General features: G+C 35.9%; 2 protein-coding genes across 3 annotated transcripts; one reads left to right on the top strand and one right to left on the bottom strand.

Moving 5' to 3' along the window:
- The first annotated feature begins 7,681 nt into the window (after window positions 1-7,681).
- LOC145044292 (uncharacterized) lies at window positions 7,682-8,678 on the top strand. Its single transcript, XM_078993173.1, has one exon. It carries the CDS (start codon window positions 7,772-7,774, stop codon window positions 8,564-8,566), a length of 795 nt encoding a protein of 264 aa, XP_078849299.1. The 5' UTR covers window positions 7,682-7,771; the 3' UTR covers window positions 8,567-8,678.
- Window positions 8,679-13,243: 4,565 nt separating this feature from the next.
- LOC145044275 (RNA binding (RRM/RBD/RNP motifs) family protein) lies at window positions 13,244-19,629 on the bottom strand. Of its 2 annotated transcripts, XM_078993158.1 has the most exons (11): window positions 19,495-19,629; window positions 19,237-19,309; window positions 18,875-19,077; window positions 17,253-17,353; window positions 16,766-17,087; window positions 15,886-16,617; window positions 15,257-15,311; window positions 14,763-14,824; window positions 14,559-14,665; window positions 14,147-14,234; window positions 13,244-14,036 (listed from the first exon to the last, which is right to left on the bottom strand). In XM_078993158.1, the coding sequence occupies exons 3-11, from the start codon at window positions 18,998-19,000 to the stop codon at window positions 13,692-13,694; spliced, it is 1,938 nt and encodes a 645-aa protein (XP_078849284.1). In that variant the 5' UTR covers window positions 19,001-19,077; window positions 19,237-19,309; window positions 19,495-19,629; the 3' UTR covers window positions 13,244-13,691. The 2 variants fall into 2 exon arrangements, with proteins under 2 accessions (XP_078849284.1, XP_078849292.1); XM_078993166.1 differs by lacking the exon at window positions 19,237-19,309.
- Between the last annotated feature and the right edge of the window lie 1,487 nt (window positions 19,630-21,116).

The following is a 21,116-nucleotide window of genomic DNA, read 5'->3' as shown; positions in this document are numbered from 1 at the left end:
TTTGAATTTCCATAGCCGTGAAAATGCTAAACATCGAACCAAAGCGATAAAACACTATTGCACACTCATCGGGAGTGTGTAGGACCTTAATACATGGCTTAACGGGGTTTACGGACCTTGCATTACGAAGTCGGACACTCAAAAAGGTCACAAATGAAACCTCTCTCAGTCGTTTTCACTCTATCTCTTTCTATTTGAAATCTCTCCCAAATCTCTCTCAAAAGTTCCCGTAACTTTTTGAAGTTTTTCAGGTCATTCCGACCCTTAACCGGGTCAAAAATCGCTTAAAACGAGGTTAGAACGGGTAAAATACCCCAAATGATCTGGAACCTCCCCTAGGGCCAAAGCCTCTTAGAGGCCGGACCCTCTTGAGCTGGAGCCGCAGCCAGCGAGCCGCAACATATGAGCCGCAGCAGGCGAACCGCATCCCCGACCGCAGCAAGCGAGCCGCAGATACCAAGCCGCATCCACACACCGCATCAGGACCATCGGACCGTAGCTTCTCCCCCCGGATCCGCACCAGCTGCTTCGGTTCTTGGCTACTGAGGCCGAGACCTCGCCCAGAACTCCGGAATTTCCTCTTTTTCACCCGGTTTTCGACCACGACTCCGTTTTAAGCCCGTTTTTCATCGTTTTAAAGCGGGATTTTCACCCAAGTTCATATTTTGGCATATAAGGACCCATATATTCATAAATTCAACATATTTTTAAGGAAATCTTTATTAAAGAATAAAATCTATTAAATAAGATCTTGTGGTGGAGTGTTGACTTTACCTTAGTGTGTAACATAAGCAACCCCTCCCATACCCACTCAATGACCAACTATTGTCCCCACCATACCTGGTCATTCAAAGGTACTTTCCCCACCATTTGACCAACCATACTCTTAGTCAAAAGCTGAAAACTCACCCTCTCTCCTCATTCTTACTCATTTCTTTCATTTCCACCAAAGATCAAACACATCTTTTCTCTCAAATTCTCTCATATAAATTCGAGATTTCCAAGTCATTTTTCAAGATTTCCATCTTCATTTGGTAAGTATCCTCACCCTCCTTATGGTCATTACATTTCCTTTTACACAAATCATTGATTCCTTACACAAACTCCATCATTATTGTGTTAGATTCTCAAATCTTCAAGTGATCCTTCAAGTGTTCTTGAGTTGAACACTTCATTTCTTCAACATTCACCCACTGAAATCACATAAGGTGGGTTCATACCCCTATCGTTTCATGTTTTTCTTAAGTTTTAATGGGGGGAATACAAGTTAAAACACCAAGAACACAACAAAAATCATTTAACAGCCTTCATCAGAAAAGTTCAACTCCATTCACGGACTATTTTGGTCAACCAAAACATTTTTGTTTTCAAAACTGTATTAGATTCAAATAGTTCAGGTTTATACCTTTACAATGACTACTTGCACATATCCATACAATTTTTCTACGATTTATGGTGATTTTTACAAAACAACCTATCATTTCAAGAACAAATCTGACCAGTCTGTGAATATGAACATTTTAACAGAAGTTAAAGAGTTCCATAAATCATGATAAAACTTATGAATAAACTAGACACATTTTAGGAACTCTCAGAATTTACGGATTCAGTTTTCAACTTTGTATGAATTTTCTATGATTTTTATAAAACAGTGCAGAAAGGTTAAAAACTAGTTAATAGCTTATAACTTTCATAACACTTTGTATTAAGTTGAGCAAAGTGTATAACAATAAGTTCTAAATATTGAATGTGTTTTATTGTTAGTTTATCATCATAAACTAAAATTTAGTCATTCATGAGAAGATTCTTCATTCATTTAGAACATATACACCACAAACAAACATACTACACTATACTAGTTATAGTTAGGTCGCATATACATTACAAACATTTTGATAAGTTATAATAGGTATAGTTTATGTTCATATACATTACAAAAGGTTTTCATATGAAATGGGGTACAAATACAAAATACCGGTTCTATACAAAAGCGGGTACAAATACAAAGTACCGGTTTTATACAAAAATGGGTACATCACAAAGTACCGGATCTTCATATAAATAGGGTACGAATACAAAGCACCGGGTTTATACAAAAGGAGTACATCACAAAGTACCAGGTCCTCATATAAATGGGGTACAAATACAAAATATCGGGTTTATACAAAAGGGGTACATCACAAAGTACCGGGTCTTCATATAAATGGGGTACGAATACAAAGTACTGGGTTTATACAAAAATGGGTACATTACAAAGTGCCGGTTAATCTTAGTATAGTTATAGTGACCCACATAGCGAGTTAACAAAACTTAAAGTATACAGGATTTTATAAATCAAAAAGGGTTTTCATGTTGATCTAAAACCACTTTTAATAAAAATAGGTACAGATTTTACTTGTACGCTTCGGTCTCAATATCTGAGATCACATAACACAAAACTCACACGCACATCCAGTCTTGGGTTTTAAGACTACATATCGTTTTATAAGGAAAATATTGGATTTTCTTGGTAACATACAACTCATTGCAAAGATCGGCTTTTAAACTCTTACTTTTAAAAGCTTATGAACTCACCAACTTAATTATTGACACTTTTTCAAAACTACTTGTATTCTCAGGAAATCAGTGAAACAGAAGAACCAATAGCATTTTGAGGATGGGATATTAAATCGTCAAACAGTTCATTTTGTCATCATAATGTAATTGATTTGAGAAATGTAAACATATACTTTGGTGTAACTTTTTCAATTATAATTATGTTGGTTGTATTTACTTTGAGCACTATTATACACGTTGTTGTGATACTATACATGAAGTCCGCCACCCCCGGACGTTTCCGCCATCCTTGGTGTAGGGGTGTGACAGATTGGTATCAGAGCACTGTTTATAGTGAACTAAGTATATCGAACCACATAAGATATACAAACTATAAATACATTGGGACTAAAGTCTCTGGTTTAAAGTTTTCAAAACAATTATTCTTTTAGAAATGAAATAGTTTCTTGTTAAAGGTATGAGTACATACATACATTCTAGTATAGTATCATTATCTAGGACAATACAAAAGTAAAACGAGGAGTTGGACACTACGAGTAGACCTTGGGATATGTAATCAGGCTTAGGATGAATATAGCCTCATCAACTATATTTATCTGAGGTGTGACTATGGTATGCCAAGGCATGGTCGTGGTGAGTAACAAGCCTAAAAACTTCCCATACAAGAAAGTTACTAAGAACCAAACATAAAATTTAAAATACTATAGGAGTATTTTGTAATATCATAACTTATGTGAAAAGTAAACAAATCCTTAATAAGAGGTCTATAGTCACTAAGTGGATACTTTAAAGTTATATATAACTTAGAAATCATGGACTTAGAATCTGTGGCCATTGCCTTACTTCCTTTTCCTTGTTTGGATGTGGACCTAGGGTAGGATCACTTATTCGAAGGTCTATCATATTTTGTTATATGTAATTAGTATGCACTATGTTGTTATAGAAGTAACTAATAAGGATCAAACCTCTATAAGTATTTTTAGGAAGACGACTAATATATGCTTCCTACCCCTTCCTATTCTCTCACGTGTAGCATGGCAAGATTCTACTTACAAGGCGACCCCTGCTTTCCTAACCAGGAAATGGTGGATGGTTATGAGAAGAATCAGAAGCGGAACAGGAGGTAATCAACCCTCCATGCATAGCAGGGTTTTCGTGAACCATTTCGACTACATCATACCTGTGCCCCGTTGGGCAACCGTGATCGAGGGTTGGAGTCAATGGCAATGACAACAAATCACCATGTGGAGACCAATGAGGGTGCTATGACCTCAACCACGGGGGACCGATTGACAAAACCCTCCCGCAAAGATTTGTCGGATCGCAAACATCGGGGATTAACATAGGGAGATTGCAAACCAAGTTCGAAAATTGAGCGTTACTACGGACCCTACCGTCTCACGTACCCGAGACTCAGAAAGAGACTACTATTTCAAGGATCAACTCTCTTATTAGGACCTTATCGCCGCTCGGATAGAGGTAAGAGAGTAACAGGGTGGACACACGGCATTCAAAGAGAGGGTGATTGCAGCCAAGCATCGATTGGCAAAGTTGCAAGGTACATCGACTTTGCCTCAGGCATCACAAGGGACGGATCGTTGTGAGAAGAGTTCATACCTCTCACAAGACTTTGTAAATTAAGTTCATGAGTATGCATTGGTTCTACTCTATTCTAGGTGTAAACACGACAATGCGATTTAAGCGGTTATACTAATCAAGGGACTTAGTTACTATCAAACTTTTCTCTTCAATAGTCTGGTGTAGACTACATCTAGGTCAAAATTTTCTCTGAAACCATAATTACTAGAATCATATTAACAAGATGAGATTAGGACATACCTATCAGACTCGAAGGTCTATTTAGTCTTAATTATATATCTAAGCATACCTCAAATGGTCGTAAGAAAGACCTAGCTTGGATCAAATTTCAAGGCTGCACTTGGATACAGAACTACTAAGATACATGAGCTTATCACCTATAGGCTCTCGTTATGAATTGTTTTCAGAACACCATGAACAACAGAATTACGTTACAAGTTGAACTAAGATAAACTTAGTTAGAAAACTCACGACGTATAGCCATTCTAAAAACTCATTTTCGTCTCACCTTTGAACACCTTGGTTGAGAGGTGCCTTCTTCGTAGACCTATAAGGTGCGATCATACCAGCACTAATGCATTGGATTCTATTAAAACTCCTCAGTTAAGTGTGCTTGGGAAAACGTGATCCTAAGATGAGTAAAGCTTAACTCCCATAAGAAACCTACTTCTACCCACTGCCATAACTTCGTCCTAGGAACGTTAGCAGAAACACTAAGAATAGTACAACAATGTGCAAAAATTTATATATGTGAATATGAATCATAAGAATGCACTTGAGATAATTATCCCCACTCACGAAGTCATTTTTCATCATGAAACAGAGCTATGTCTTCACCAAGAGGCAACCAACCAACAAACAAGGCGCCAACCCTGCAGATAGACTCTGCTACTTTTCAAGCTGCAGTCACGACAGCCGTGGCAGCCATCATGGCGCAACTCAATTCTAACCACGCCGGCAGGCGCAGAGACGATGTCAGAAATACTAACTACAATAACAATCAAGAATACCAGCGGGCGTCTACCAACGAAATGCCTCAAGCCCAAACCTACGAACAAGAAGCGGAAGTTTTGGAACAAAAAGGAGCGCAACCGATCTCAAAGACTCGCTAAAAGACAACAACCCATGGCCACCCCTACAATCAAGACAACAGTCACAACACATGCCTCAACATCAGCCACAACATTTATCGTTCAAGCACCAAACAGGCAATATATAGGAACACTCCCAAAGTGTAACAAGTGTGGCTTCCATCACGATAGGGTTTGTCGGGTGATGCACTGTAAAAACTGCGACAAGAATGGACATACGGTCCGTTTCTGCAAGGCCCCGACCCATCACCTCCCTTCAATCACCAGCACCAAAGTAGGCCCAGTATGCTACCTATGTGGTAAAACGGGACACTTCAAGAGAGACTGTCCAACTGAGAAGAATGACGGGGGAGCAGGAGGAGCGTGATGAACACACCAGCAGGAGCAGCAAGGGAACCATATTAGGACTTTTGTAATATTTCCAACGACGAAAACGTTTACGTACCATATGTTTGTAATGGATTTGGTATGCTTGCAAAAATCACCATCTTTCTAAAAGTAATAAAAAATAATATCCTGTACAAATCAAATCAAAGACACTCATATATAACCTTAGGATTATTGCTTGTAAGCTGTGATGACTTTGCATGTACATCGGGGTTAATTATAACCAAAATACTAAAGACTTGAAACAGATAATTCCAACCTAACCCCTGTTCCATGTCTAGCAGTGGGATTAGGGTGGAGCCACCCACTCGACGATTTCATCAATATCAAATTTCATACGACATACATATACCGCTCGATCATAGAGTGACCTGTCAGGGATCATGATATCAAGTATCATTACTAGCTATCAAAACACACCCACTACCAGTGCTAGACACTGTGGTATGAATCTTCTACAGTAATAATAACATCGACCATGTAGGGGAGCCCATGGCTTTCTAGGTAAAGACCATGGTTGCAGAAATCGCTAATCGGTGGACTAGCGATTAAGGATTAATCGGCTAGGCGGTGATTAATCGGGGATCATTAATTCTTAAGAAAATTATTAAAAAATTTATAAATCTAACTTTAATTCTCCAAAAAAAAGTGATTAATCGGCGATTAGGTCCGATTAGGCCCGATTAGGTCCGATTTTAACCTGCATTGACCAAACCCGATTAGGTCCGATTAACTCCGATTAGGCCCGATTAGGTCCAATTAATTCCGACTTTGACTTGCATTGACCAAGCCCGATTATAGTGACCGATTAGCAATAAATCTCATCGGTGGAGGTCCGATTAGCGATTAATCGCTGATTAGGCCGATTTCTGCAACACTGGTAAAGACCATGGAGGAAGCCCATGACACATAGGTGTAAGACCGTGGGTGGAGCCCACGACATCCTAGAGTAAGACCCTGGGAAGAGCCCACGGCATCCCTATATGTTTATATGCATGACTTGTGTAGTTGATACGATTTATGTGATTATGTATGTAAGACCTTGGAGAATTTTCATGGCATCCTTATATGTTCATATGCAAGGCTTATGTAATTGGTATGGCTTATGTGATTGATGTGGCTTATGTAGCTTATATGGCCGATATGGTTTATGTGATTATGTGGATTATGTGGGGTATGCTTTGGGGAACTCACCAAGCTTCGTGCTTATAGTTTTGATTATGGTTTCAGGTATCATTGGTTTGGAAAGGAAGGGTCTGGCTTGATTGCAGCGCACACACCTTTGTTTTCCGCATTATGTGATTTTGGTATGTAACTCTAATAAATGTTTTAATTAAGCAATATTTTTGAATTGTTGGATTAAGTAACAATTGTATTTGACTATAATAAAAATATAATGAAATTTTTAACATTGATTTTTGGGTCGTTACACTAAGTTAAAAACATGTTCAAAACAATTTACGAGGTTCATAGTTATTCCAAACGAAGCAGTGTAGAGTTCGTTTTAGGAAAATCAGATAAATATCGATTTTATAATTTGAAATTGGCGTAACTTCCTCATACGATATCCATTTTGTATATTCTTTATATCCACGGAATCATTAGAACGGAATCTATTCAAATTTCTTATCTATAGCTCTCAAATATAATTAATGCAAAATTTTTATTTTTATTGCATTAATTAATACTCATTTTGTGAATTGTTTTCAAATTGTTAACGATTGTCAATTTTTAGAAATTTTAAGGTATTGCATATAAAATTTTAGGTATAATGACTTCAATTCACTAAAAAACAAGGAATACTACACAATAGATCCTCCTTACAGTATTGTTCGTAGTGGTTTGATTGACAGACTTTGATATATTATTATCAATTGTTACACTAAAAAAAACATAATTTTAAAAATTAAACAACTAAATAAACACAAAATGAAAAGTTAAGTAACAAAACTAAAAATTAGGTGATTAAATGAAAACAAAACAAAAAATTTGATAATCTATTAAAATAATTAAAAGACCAAATATAAGTTAAATGACAAAAACAAACCCAATCCAAAATATCAAAGCAGGGGGTAAAATCGAATGCCATGACCAAAGTTGCAGGCTGAAGTACCGGAGTTCTCTCTCCCGCATACACAATGGCTTCCACAATCTCTCGCAGACTTGCATCCAAGATCCTGAACCCTTCTTCCTCCCGTGCTCTCTTTTCATTATACCCCACCTCCTACCGTCTTATCCCTGATGATTCCCATCGATCCTTCTCAACCTTTACCCCCAATTTCACTACTTTCAATCTCCCATCATCGTTTCGCACAAAACCAGTTGGCACTAGTCACAGTTTAATTAGATCAAATACCAGTTTCAACGCTAGTTTCAAAATCCAATCGCTAAACCCTAATCTTTATCAAAACCCCAAGTTTTTGTCAACCTCCACTCAGCAATCTGATCCTGAAGAAACCCAAAAACCTAACGAGAATCCAAGCCAAACCCTTGACGGATTCAAGCACCAAGAGATCACTGGACCTACTGTGGAACGCGATGTTTCTGCACTTGCTAATGAGACACGCCAAGTGCTCGATCAAATGACAAAGACAATTTACACCCTTAGCAAAAGTTTAGCTCTTTTGGGTCTGTTTCAGTTGGGTCTAGGCGCTTGGATTTCGTATGTTACCAAGTCGACTCCTATCCCAGAAGTATCTGTGCAGAGCTGCTTGGCATTTGGGTTGCCATTTTCGTTGTCATTCATGCTTCGGAGGTCATTGAAGCCAATGAGTTTCTTCAGGAAAATGGAGGAGCAAGGTAGGTTGCAGATTCTGACTCTTACACTTCAAGTTGCTAAGAATCTGAATGTGTTTTTTGTGAGGTTGAATGTGGTTTCCTACTTGTGTATTGGCGTTGCTTCTCTTGGACTGCTTGTTATTGCACTATATTGATGGCTTGTATTGATATTTTTCAGTTTTGACATACAATGAACCATATGTTGTTAGTAATTCAGTCGAAATCCCATAGTTTTCTACAATAAATATGAATACGGATTTTGAATCATGTGTTGGAGACAATGATCGTATGATATGGGCAGTTTGTTCAAGAGTTTTGTTGCTTATGGGATTAATGGATTTATTGTTTTCTTATAGTTGCATTCATATAAGAAATGAGTTGGTTTCTTTTACGCCTTGTTCCCGAGTTTCCGAGTTTTTTTGTAAATTCATTAAAGAAAAGGTAGAGAAAGAAAATGACACTTAGCACGTCAAAGTTAATTTGGCCGTCAAGATTGTGTTGTTAACTTTTTTTTTTTCTGTCAAAAAATAGTCTTGAGGTGACATGTTTGGAGTTTGGATGACTAAATGACTTGGGTTCGAAGCCTGGCAATGCCTGTGTGTGTGGGGTTTTTATCCTATATGGGGGATTTTTTTTTTTAAATCCAGAACTCTAAGAGGAAGTGGTGTCACGGAACCGCACTCCCTTCTTTGATACATAGGAGCCACATTATTTTTACCATGCAAAATGTGGTTTTTTACCACATCCGGTGAGTGGAAACCATGGTAGAGAAAGAGAGAAGTGAGAGAAAGGAGAAGAGAGAGAAAGACACATAAATAAAGAGAGAGAAGAAAGACAGTGCGGCCATTTCTAGCCACACTGCAGCAAAACCGCAGGAAACCGCACCCAGAGGCGGTGTTTGCGGTCCAGGTGGCAAGGGTGCGTCTTGAAACCGTAGTCCACTCCTTCAAGCCTAATGCTAACAAGCTATTGTAGTATTATTTATAGGTAGGGATGACAACGGGGCGGGTTTGCGACGGGTTTTGGTAATCCCGCCCCCGTCCCCGAATATGAAAGTCGATCCCATAACATACCCGATTATCAACGGGTACCCGTTTACCAAACACTATCAGGTCTGCGGATATCCCAAAGGGGTAACGAGGATCCTCGTTTAACATTCAAATTAAGAATAATTTTGATTCAGTGAGAATACAAAACCATTAGACCATTAGACTTAGTGATGCAAGGATAAAGTCATATCCAAAATAATGTTGATAATTTATAAAACCTTTAAGAGCAGACATATTTGTTCTGATACGTAAGTGGTTACTAGTGGCAAAACAAAAATAAGATACTAGCATTCATAAACCATAATATCGCGGGATAATGACTTAGGAGGGTAACTACCTCTTATCCGTATTCACATATTGGCAACTTCTTTTTTGTACATAATAAAACAACTAACTTGTTTTAACTGTTTAAATTATACCAATATTACCGGCTAATACATGTTTTAACCGGTAACTCAAAGGGAAAATGACTACGGATGGTAACTACCTCTTATCCGTGTTCAGGCAACTTCTTATTTTTTGTACATAAAAAAGAAACTAACTTGTTTTAACTGTGTAACATCCCAAAAATCATGACCAAAAATTTCGTTTTTAATTTAATACTAAAATCATAATTATCAAACCATTAATTTAATACTAAAATCATAATTATCAAACCATCGAGTTTGGTTTCTTTTGTTATTCCTATTTATAGGACTCATGTATTACATGAGTTTATTTAAAAAAAATAAACAAAAATAAATATCTAATAATCTAGAAAATTTAAATTTATAAGAAAAAATTAAAATATTTAATTATTAAAGTTGAAATATTTATTTATCTTTTAAAATTAAACTAATTATTTAAATAAATAAACAATTAAAACAACTATATTTAATTTAGAACTTTAGAAATTATAAGAAAAGTTGGCATTAATGAATTGGATATATATATATATATATATATATATATATATATATATATATATATATATATATATTATTACATTTAAGTATTATATGGAATTTAATAAAATAAAAAAAACCATAAAATGATACATATATAATTTAATCTAAATTTATCACAAAATAAGCATAATACATAAAAAGATCACAAGTAGCAAAATTATTTTCATTTATTAGGATAAGTTGTTACGCATTTGATACAATGGTCTTGGGTTGTTTGGTTAAAGATACTAGATTTTTTATATCCGATTTTCTTTCCAACTTGATTTTTTTTTTTTTTTTTTTTTTGAAAAAGAGGGCAACTCCAGTAAATGCATTAAAAAGAAAATAATAGAACAAATAAAATACAAGTTAGAAGGAAGACCGACTAGCGAAGAGTTAGTTCTTTTGTTGTACCCCAAACAGCGAAATAAGTAAGAAAATTACAAAAAAAAAAAAAAAAAAAAAAAATACCGATAGTCATAAAGCCCACAAGCCAAGACCGGCGGGAATAAACCACGACCCCTCAACCAAATAAAGTACCATGACCATTTTCATAGACTGACGGCCGTTTGCTAGGCCTAGGGATTTTCCATCTTTTGTACACCTCTTCCATACGAGCCGACCATTTGAAGCGGAGACTACACAACCGAGTTTTCAGAGAGTTGAGAATTTGATTCACCGGTTTAGCTTGGGAAGTAGTGCTTCCATTGTGATGGCGAGAATTCCTTTCTCTCCAAATGAAATAGATCGTGGCAGCTAAAGTAAGTTTCCCAATTTCAGTTTGTATGTGATTGCTTTGAAGGCAGGGTATTAGGTACTCAATAATTTGTTTCAACCTGGGATCCGGGAATTGGATATAGCCCTTAGGATCAAAAAAGGGGCAAATTTGCTAGAAACCATTGAAACCCTAGAAAACCCTTTTGCCTGGTTAGAGTCGGTATGAATATATGTTGGTTCATTTGGTTTCAATGTACCGCAAACAAGCTGACAATACCAATATAAGTATGTGCTTGTTTGAAAGATTATTTGGACACTGCGAAAAGCTCACAAAGTTGTGTTTCACCACTTTTACCACCCATCAAAGAATACATCCATGAAGAACAAAGTTTCACAAAGGATATCACATCCAATGATTGAAGTAGATAGGGTGACATTGTGGAGGAAGACACCATCCAAGAATTTTTGGATAACTCCGACGATTATTTGACGACTAAAAATAATTGTATAATTTAATTTTATCTGTCTTTTTTAATTTTTAAATCAATATAATCAAGTAAAGAATATAAAAACTCAGATTTAATGGGATTATCTGAATTCCGATATCAAATTTTGTTGCGTACGATCTATATGGATTATATCAGATATCAATTCCGCTACAAAAATTGGCAAAATCCAGTCCATCTAATCCAATTCGAACCGAGTTTAAAAATATCCAGACTTTTGTTTTGTGCGCCTTTTTGTGGGAATACATATCTCTTGCAAACTCATTATGTTGTTGGAGAACAGATAGTGGGTTAATCCTCTCTCTTGCAGCATGATTTTTCCTTTGTAATTCCTGATATTACAAGAAAAATAAAATATAGTGCTATTCACCAACAGCAAAATATTGTTGTATTGGACATAACTAACATCAAATAGGGTGTCAATTTGTTTTAAAGTTGGATTAGATATGTTCTTACAAGCCAAAACCTATAGAAACAAAGGTTGTGTTAACAAGAAAGAGTTGGAATCATGTGAACAAAGCCAGCTAACTTTGGGCATATAGAATTCCATGGGTTGTCTAAGAACATTTCTAATAGGGGGTTTTTTTAATAGGTCAATTATTTGGAATCATTTCCATTAAATATTTTCTACCATTGGAGATGAAGATAGTTTTTTTGGATCAAATGTATCAACCATTTTTAGTTTTACTAGTTGTTTTCTTTTAAGATTTGTCTTTTCTACAATTAACATCATTTATTAAATAACATTACATTTTATCCCCTTGAATTATATTTAACCATCAGATTTTCATAATTTTTTGTTGTTTTATTTTAATCTATGATATTAAATATTAAATTCGTAATAGTCTGACTAAAATTTTGTGCGGCGATATAAAGATGAAATATAAATTGTAGATTTACTACTACTTATTAATAATTTTGTTTATTTGTAAGATACTGGTTTTCGTCTAAGTTTTTTCTTCTTTTTATAAATATTGTATATGCTTAAAAATAACAAAATGGATAAAGAGGCTTTATAAAACATTTCATAAAGGTGGGTACTAAGATTTTAGAATAAATGGGCTTAAATTGTAATAAGATATTAAAATATATTTTACATTCTAATAACGTCCGTGAACTTAAAAGAAATTTTGACTAATAAAAATCGATCGTTGCATGAGTCGATCTTCAAAAGTTTCCAAACCACTATAAATACTTATTCGAATGGGTAGACTAGCAACCGCCAATCTCCCACGGCTGCTAGTCCACCCATTATTTTTTGTTTGGTTTTAAAAACCCTTGGTGTAAATACGTAAAGTTTTTTGAAAGAGTTTTTAAAAGTTGTCAATGGTTGGAGAATTCAAACTAATATATTTTTGTTTGCTAAAACCACACAAAAACCAATGTAACTATAGCACCAAAAAAAAAACAGATAAATTTAGTGATTCGAATACTCTAATGGGTTTTTTACAATGTTATTTAATATTTACTTAAAAAAGAATATCATGATATACACACGATTTCAATTAGACGTAGTTTTGTCGCAGCACACGGGCTTAGATTAAAGATATAACCCATTAATTTCATTACGTCAAAACATTAAAACATTTGCTTATTACTAGAGAGGAAACATAGAAAAACTAAAAACACACCAATTCCCAAATCACAACATAAACATTTCCCTTTTTCATATCTTTTTTCCTCACTTGTTTTCAATATTTTCATTCTCTTTTCTTCTTTTTTTGGTGGGACAATAATGTCTTTTCAAATATCCTTCGGGTAGGGGTAGGGGGTAGGGGCTAGAATCGTAGATCTGTCTGTCAATTCAGGTTACAAATATAGCCGACATCGGCATCATCTTATTACATCAACTCAAAATACTAATCATTTATATATATATTGAGAGAGATAAAAAAGCATTCGCTCCTCCTTAGTCCTTCCTACTCCACCACAAAACCCAATCAGGACCAAAAATAATCCCACAAAAAAAACTCATCAAAACCTTTCGTTCGTGCAACTAGAAAATAGGCCGTTATTTACCGCTTCACCAACGTGTAAATGACCAGGTTGTTGTCCCTCTCCCCGCCCAGTAAGAGATGAAATTTACGCATTGTTGGAACTTCCGGCAGTCTTGGCGGCCTCTGGGCGGACATAGGTGAGGCTGCGGGCGGCAGTGGTCGGAGACGGGATGGCAGCAGCAGTAGGGCTAGGAATGTTTTCCGACGATGGGTTTTGAGCATCGCGTTTCCATTGAAAGCTTCGAGCACCGGATTTGAGCGGGAGGCGGGGTCTGTATAGGGTCGGGAATGGAACTCTTCCGAATCTTGAGGCGGCAAATGGAGAACCCCGCGAGGTGGCCGCCCGGGGCCATGATGTTACCGGTGTGGTGGTGGTAGTGGTGGTGGTGGTGGTTGTAGCTTCTTGATGAGCAGAGCTTTTCCGTACAACCTGTATAAACAAATATCAAAGATTTAGACTCGTTTGTGTTTGGCAGACTAGCTGAAAAGCTGTACAGCTGTACTTTTTGTCTGATAAGCACGAGAAAGATGTTTATGTACCTTAAGAATACGTGACATAAAAGATGTACCATCTAGAGACAAAGCATTTTCTGCTGCCTCTTTTCTCATGAACTCCACATAAGCTGATCTGCATAAGGAGCCCACGTTTAGAAATAACAACATACTTTCATTGACTTTGAAAAAAACTAACCAATTATAGCTATGTATGGATAAATATTTCAAAATACAATGTCATAAAAGGAAAAAACAAAAATTAGAATGCTATAATCAAAAAGATTTTTCAAGGTGCAATGTGTTTTATAAAAATGAAAATACAATACTGTAATAAAAAGAAACAAGAGTAATAATGCACAAATAAATAAAAGTAGATTTCTATATCTTGCATTTCTGATTTACCCCTAAGGTTTTTAATAGATCATTTTCTTTTTTTAAACCAAAAAAAAATACAAACCCTTTTGGTTGTCCAGTTGCTGCCTCAGTTACTATAACCACTTTCAGCACATCCCCAAATTTGTTGAAGTGCCGAGAAAGACTGTCTTTAGTGGCACCAAAATGCACCTGTAAAAATTAAATTAAATCAGTTTCAGATTTTTTTTTCTTTAAATATAATCACATGGATACAACAGAACGTTATATAAGAAGGTTGTGTCATTACATTGCTGACAAAAATCGTGCGAAAATCCACATCATCAGTAGGACGACCAATGGGATTTACACCTGCAGAAATAGCAACATACTTTTAGCAAAAAACACTCAATCAGGAAATATAGCTACATGTTTGTTTATTATTGCATCTTACTTTCAATTGAACTCTTCATAGATACATTTTATTGGTAAATATATATGATTAATCGCAAGAAATGGCAATGTACTTTTATTTGTTTGCTTATTATAGCATCCTACTTTCACTTCTTCCTGTTACACCATTGTACTTAGAAAAATCTACCCACTTATATCAATGTCACCCAAACACAAAGTGATTTTTATTTCTATATTAAGTAAATTTTACAAAAGTACAATTTCCTAATAAGAAAAACTTTGAAAAAAAATAGAAGTAGGATGCTATAGTAAACATACTAATGAAAGTACATTGTTATTTCTTGCATTTCTCCCTTTAAAAGAATATGAAAGACCAGACACAGCACTCACCAGTTGATGGCAGTGTCTTCTGGATCTCCCTTTGAGCATGTATAGTGGACGCCCCCTGAATAGAAAGAAAAAATAAATAAAATAAAAATAGTCTGGATAAATATGATAAAAAAAATATATATGAGAAAATGATTGCATACTTGGGGAAACGAAAAAAACAATAAGGCTGTGTTTGGCGCACCACAGCTGCTGATAAGCTAGCTTATTTTTCGAGCTTTTTTATGTTGTCGTGTTTGGCAAACCAAAAAATAACTTATAAACTAGCGTTTTTGAAAAGCTACAAAGACTAGCTTTTTAGAAGCTTTTTTAAAATTTTCCAAATATACCCCTTAATTAGTTATAGAAAAAACTACTCTTAAATGTCCTTTTATGTAATTTTATATATTTCAGCTAGTTTTACCAAACATCATTTTTTATTAGTTAGCTTTTCAGCTATCAGCTAGCTTTTTATTGAACAGCTAGTTTTTCAGCTATCAGCTATCTTTTCAGCTAGTACACCAAACATAGCCTAAATGAAGACAAATAAATATATAGTTTACCAGATTATGTCATGTCCCCATTAAGTCCATTTATTTTTATACTTTGGGAAATTAAATTCAAGGTAATGGCTGAGTTGAATATAATCTTACATTTCCATTGCTAACAATTATAGAATTGGCAGTCTCATGTACAAGCTTCTGATTCTCCATTTCCAAAATCGCCCTTGGTTTCAGATAATGAGATGGTTTTCCACTATTTACATTCGAAGAAACATTCACCATCTTATTTGAAGAATTCTGATCTCTCTGTGGTTTATTATTATTAGCATTAGTACTACCAATCCCATCCACACCATCTACCGCATTGTAGTCTAACATCACCGACTCATTACCAATCTGCGAAATACCCATTTTACCCCTTCGATCAACAACATCATACCCTTCATTATCATAAGCAAAGCCAGCTGCTATTCCCGCATCATAATAAGTAGGAACAGTAGCCTCTATAATTTGAGTATCTTCATCAGCAATCTCTCTATATTCTGTGAACTGGTGATGGTGAGGGGTATCTGATAAATCGTCCTCCACACTACGCCCAAGCCGGTCAAACACGTTACCCGAGGGTTTGACTTTTACAACGTCTTTAGCAGCATCTGCTACAGCTTTAATGGCCACAGCCATGGCTTTGGGCACTCGGGCAACTGACCGGAGTTTTGGGCGGCTTTGGAGGTCCTCATTGGGTGTAGAAACTACAGACCGCAATCGCTTTAATGATGGCTCTGAAGTCAAACCGGTTGACCGAGATGTGGCAACTGCATCTCGCACTGCAAATTGTAGTAGCCTTCGTGATGCCCCTACACTTGGTTTAGAAACTGGTTCTCTCTGAAAGTAAACATGTGTTGAGATATAATTTACAAAAATTTCCAAATCTCCACATTTCCACCCTTTAAGCATATTCATCAATAAATAGTAACCAAGTTTCAGTTTTGTTCCAATAACAGATAGTAGCAATAAAGATGAATTCACACACCTTGAGTTGTGATCTTTCATCATCGATCTGATTCTGAGCTCTATCACCACTTCGGCCTCTTTTCCTTTGAATTAGTGGTGGAGGGGGTGAAGATGAACGTTTTTGAAGGGCATTATCGTCTTCATGAATGTTGGCAATCACTGCACTTCGAAGTGGAGGTGGTTCATCCGGATCTCTCATAACCCCTCTCCAATCTTTGCTGGCTCGTTTCTTGGATTTAATCCCCTCTGCTGATTCAGAATCCTCCTTTTTCAGTTTCACCACTTCTGATTCTTTTTGTTGGGCATATAGGTTTAGGTTTGATCTCAAATGATCCCACAGCCTACACAAGTCACATTACAAACACTTCAATGCAACAAATTATAGCAGCCTACTTTCATTTCTTCTTGTACTTTAGCCAAATAAAAAATAAATTTTCTCGCCTAAAATTGGAAAGATTTTTCGATTTATGATGTTTTGAAAATAAAATCCAGTATAGATGCATTACCATGATACAAAAGAGTCACTGTCATCACCCAAAAAGACATTTAACTCATTTCTTGCTTCTTCTTTGCGCCTGCCATTTTTAAGCAGGACAATCACATATTCCTGTAAAAAACACGTAGTAAACTTTAGTTATTGAATTTACACAAGTAAAATTATATCATGTAGAAGCTTAAATTATTATTTTTTTTAAAAAAAAAATAGAGCTTCATAAGTATGTTTTTTATTTTAATATAGAATACAAGTACTAACTAGTAGTGAGTAATAGTTCAGATTCATAAGACAACTCTAGCAAAATATGGCAATCAGCCCTCCCTAAGACAATCTAATTGAAGAAACCTCATGAATATAATTTGTGTTGTTTCCAAATTTAGACAAAATTCTTGTGTTTTTCTGTCTATTTTTGTTGTTTACTGAAGGAAGCCAGGTAGTTATATGAGTGAATGAAGCAGCTTTGAAATTTGTTGTGATAGATTGAATCTCATTGCCGATGTACAAGAACAAGAGTTAAGAAAAGTAAATTTAAACTGTTTACCACAAATTGATTAGTCATCATGAATTGAAGTGGGTTCAAAAGATCCACTTTTTGGGGTTTTGACTATGTATTACACGAAAGTAGATTGATAGAAATGAATGAATAGCTAGGAAAAGTAAGGCACAGAAAGGATTCATAATAGAGTTCATGTAAATCTACTTTTCTGTGTATAAAGGAATTCAGGTATGTACAACGTTAAATACACCCTATAAAGAGGCATAATAGTCTTAAAGGCTGAGGTTCTTGAGCTTAAAAACAAAAATGCACACAAAGATTTTGGACACAAATATCATTGAACTGCTAGAAATTTGTGGCTTTGGGACCTTGAAACTTTGATGCATTTTTAGGTTTCACTCTAGCACCTTAATAAGGAAACAAAACCATCTTCAACTTAGGTTTGTGCATGCTACTGTGTGCTGCAATACACTTGTGGGCACTCATCATAATACCTAAATGAAGAAAAGCATGTAATGAATGTAACTTAAGTGATATAACACTGGGAGCACTCATATATTTACTCTAGACATGATACTTTTGGTGTAGCATGTGTCCTATGCAAAATGTACATTTTGATAGGGTATATGAAATGGTTTGTTTGATTGGATTTGCCACTTGGTTTATTTTGATTATCAGCGCACTTCATTCTTATGAACAAAATGAATGTGCCCTTCCATGTCTAGTTTAACTTTCAACTATGACTACTTACAGAATTGAAAATGCCCTTTTACAACTCTAAGCTTGGGAGATAACAAGTAGAAGTTGTGGTTATTCTATTGCCAGCATATCTATCAAATACATCCAACCTCCCATACGTTCTTATTGTTATCACCTCATAGCATTGTCCAATTAGCTTAGTAGTTTAAACAATAAATAAATATCATAAAATAAGTAAAAACCCTTTCTGTTGATCTTTCATCATCAAAACACATATTCTCACTAAACAAACAAATAAGTGAAGAGGAGGCTTTAGTACAAGTTGGAGCAAAGGCTTATTGTAGAAACTAGGCAACATATCCTTTATGGATCATTTACAATCAGTTCTACAAACTTCTATGTATTGCACCATAAGAGTATTCGTATACAAAACATACCACTAAAGTGTCATCTGTGTAGTCCCCCATAAACTCCTTCAGCTTTTCCTTCACTTTGTCCCGCAACCTTCCTGCTCCATCTCCCGAGAAAATAATCCTAAAAGTCAAATCATCAGCACGATCCATCAACCCCTTTCGAGTTTCCAAATCCTTCCGATAAGCCACTAGTCGAGTCCAATACTCTCAGCTGTCGATGCTTCAATCTGAACAAAATTCAACAGATACTCATTAGGTTGTCCGTCATGAATATAACTCTGCAGCTACATAACAACTGAGGCTGGTGAATGAACACATAACGTCGATTGAAGTGTAACGGGAATCAATGAAAATGCAAACTCAACACATTAGTAAGCAATGTGTACCAGAAACCATCTGAAGATCGACAAAAGTAGCAGAAACCAAAAAAACAAAACGTGCTAGTTCCCACTCCGTTAGCTGAAATGAAAAAACAGTGATCTTACTGAAATGGAACGCACAACGCCCGAGTTTCTAGGATAAAAAACGAACAAACCCTAGTTTTGCATATCATTATATTAACGAAAAATCGTGTATTCAAGCGTATATATGACTAGGGAAAAACGATGTAGTCGTAGGTGATGGTACGCGGAGAAACTACGAACCTCCGATGAAGAAACAACCGCGGAGGATCAGGTTGCCTTCTCGCCGTCTCTCTATCTCTCCCCGTTCCTTCTCTGTTGGCAGTAGCAGTGTGCCTTCAGCCTACTGCCTGCCTATTACATTCAATACTGGGCTTGGCCTTTGGATCTGGCTATAACTATCTTATACGGGCCGGTCTTATATCAAGCAAAAAAAAAATTATACATTTAAAATTTTAAAATTTTAATAAAAAAATATGTTTATAAGTAATTATATGCCCAATATAATAGGACGCAGAGTAATCTAATTCGTATAAATGAATATTTTAATCATAATAATCTACTTAATTATCTTTGTACACATCACACACCCAAACTGGTCTTTCTAAATATGTCATGAGGATCATATCCTTTTATAGGGCTCAGGAGCGAGTGAGATCATGGATGATGTAAGGCATACCTGAAGTCACGAGTGAGGCAGTCTGCCAGTACGTTTTTGTTTCCTGCGAGATGTTCAACAGTGAATGTATATCGTGAGAACCACTCTTGTCATCGTATTAGCCAGCCTAATTTGTTCATGAATTCCCCATGCCGGTGTTCATACTGACTGGGGAATTACAGAAACCTTCTGTAAAGTTGATAAAGTTACTTGCAAAAAATTCAGAAATGAAACATCTGCAAGATTAATCCTTGCTACTTATCAAGACGATACAAGCAAGACTAACCAACCACTTCTTCGACCAAAAATTCAAAAAGTCAAAGAAGCCCACAGAGACCAAAGGTTTGACGTTCCAATCGACGTTCAACAAATGGTTAACTATCCTGAAATCTCTTTTGAAGATTTCAGAACAATCTGGAAGAAAGCAAGAGCTGCATGCCCAGAAGACCTTGTTCATGAAAAGTTTTTCACTACGGACAAGAAAACAAAAAGTCTGTTCAACTTTCTCGAAGGAGCAGATGCAAAATTAGTCTACCAAGCCTTTCAAGCTGGACTAATCGACAATATCTACCCAAGTTGCAACCTTCAAGAACTCAAATTCTTCCCAAGCAGCATGGTAGAATCCATTAAGAACTTTCGAAAGAAAGCACTTAAAGCAAAAGATAATCCAATCTACATCAGATGCATCTCTTCACTCCCAGAATGGATTCAAGAATCAACTCTTTCTCCATACCATTTTCTGGAAATTGGTCTTTCTAAAGCCAATAGAGAGATTGAACAATCTCAACCAATGGAAGATAAAGATTTACCTTTCACAGAAATTCTTCATCCCAATCGCATCAATGGTTTAAGAATAATATCAGAAAAAATCATTGAAATTATCTCTGGTTCAAAAAAGAAGATTAATTATACCGATTCACATTGTATAATTACAAGCTGGAGTTACAACAACACCAGCCAAGAAGATCTTCGTCAAGCCTCCAAGTTTGGAGAAAAATTCATGAACAATAGCATGGAAGTATCCAATGCTACACGCCAGCACTTCTGCCGACATGCAGAACAACTTTTCGAAGAACATCTTTGTCACTTTTGCGAAAGCAAAGATTCAGAGACAAAGGAGGGACCCCCCTCTGAAGATGACAAATCCTCATCATGTTAAAGAAAGATGCTTCACGTGTCAAATGGCCCCGCCACTCAAAATAATAAT

The sequence above is a fragment of the Lactuca saligna genome, chromosome 1 (genome assembly GCF_052625555.1).
Source record: "Lactuca saligna cultivar CGN05327 chromosome 1, ASM5262555v1, whole genome shotgun sequence".
Taxonomy (NCBI): Eukaryota; Viridiplantae; Streptophyta; class Magnoliopsida; order Asterales; family Asteraceae; genus Lactuca; species Lactuca saligna.
Note: the sequence above shows the minus strand (reverse complement) of the source record. Positions and strands in the feature narration are given on the sequence as shown.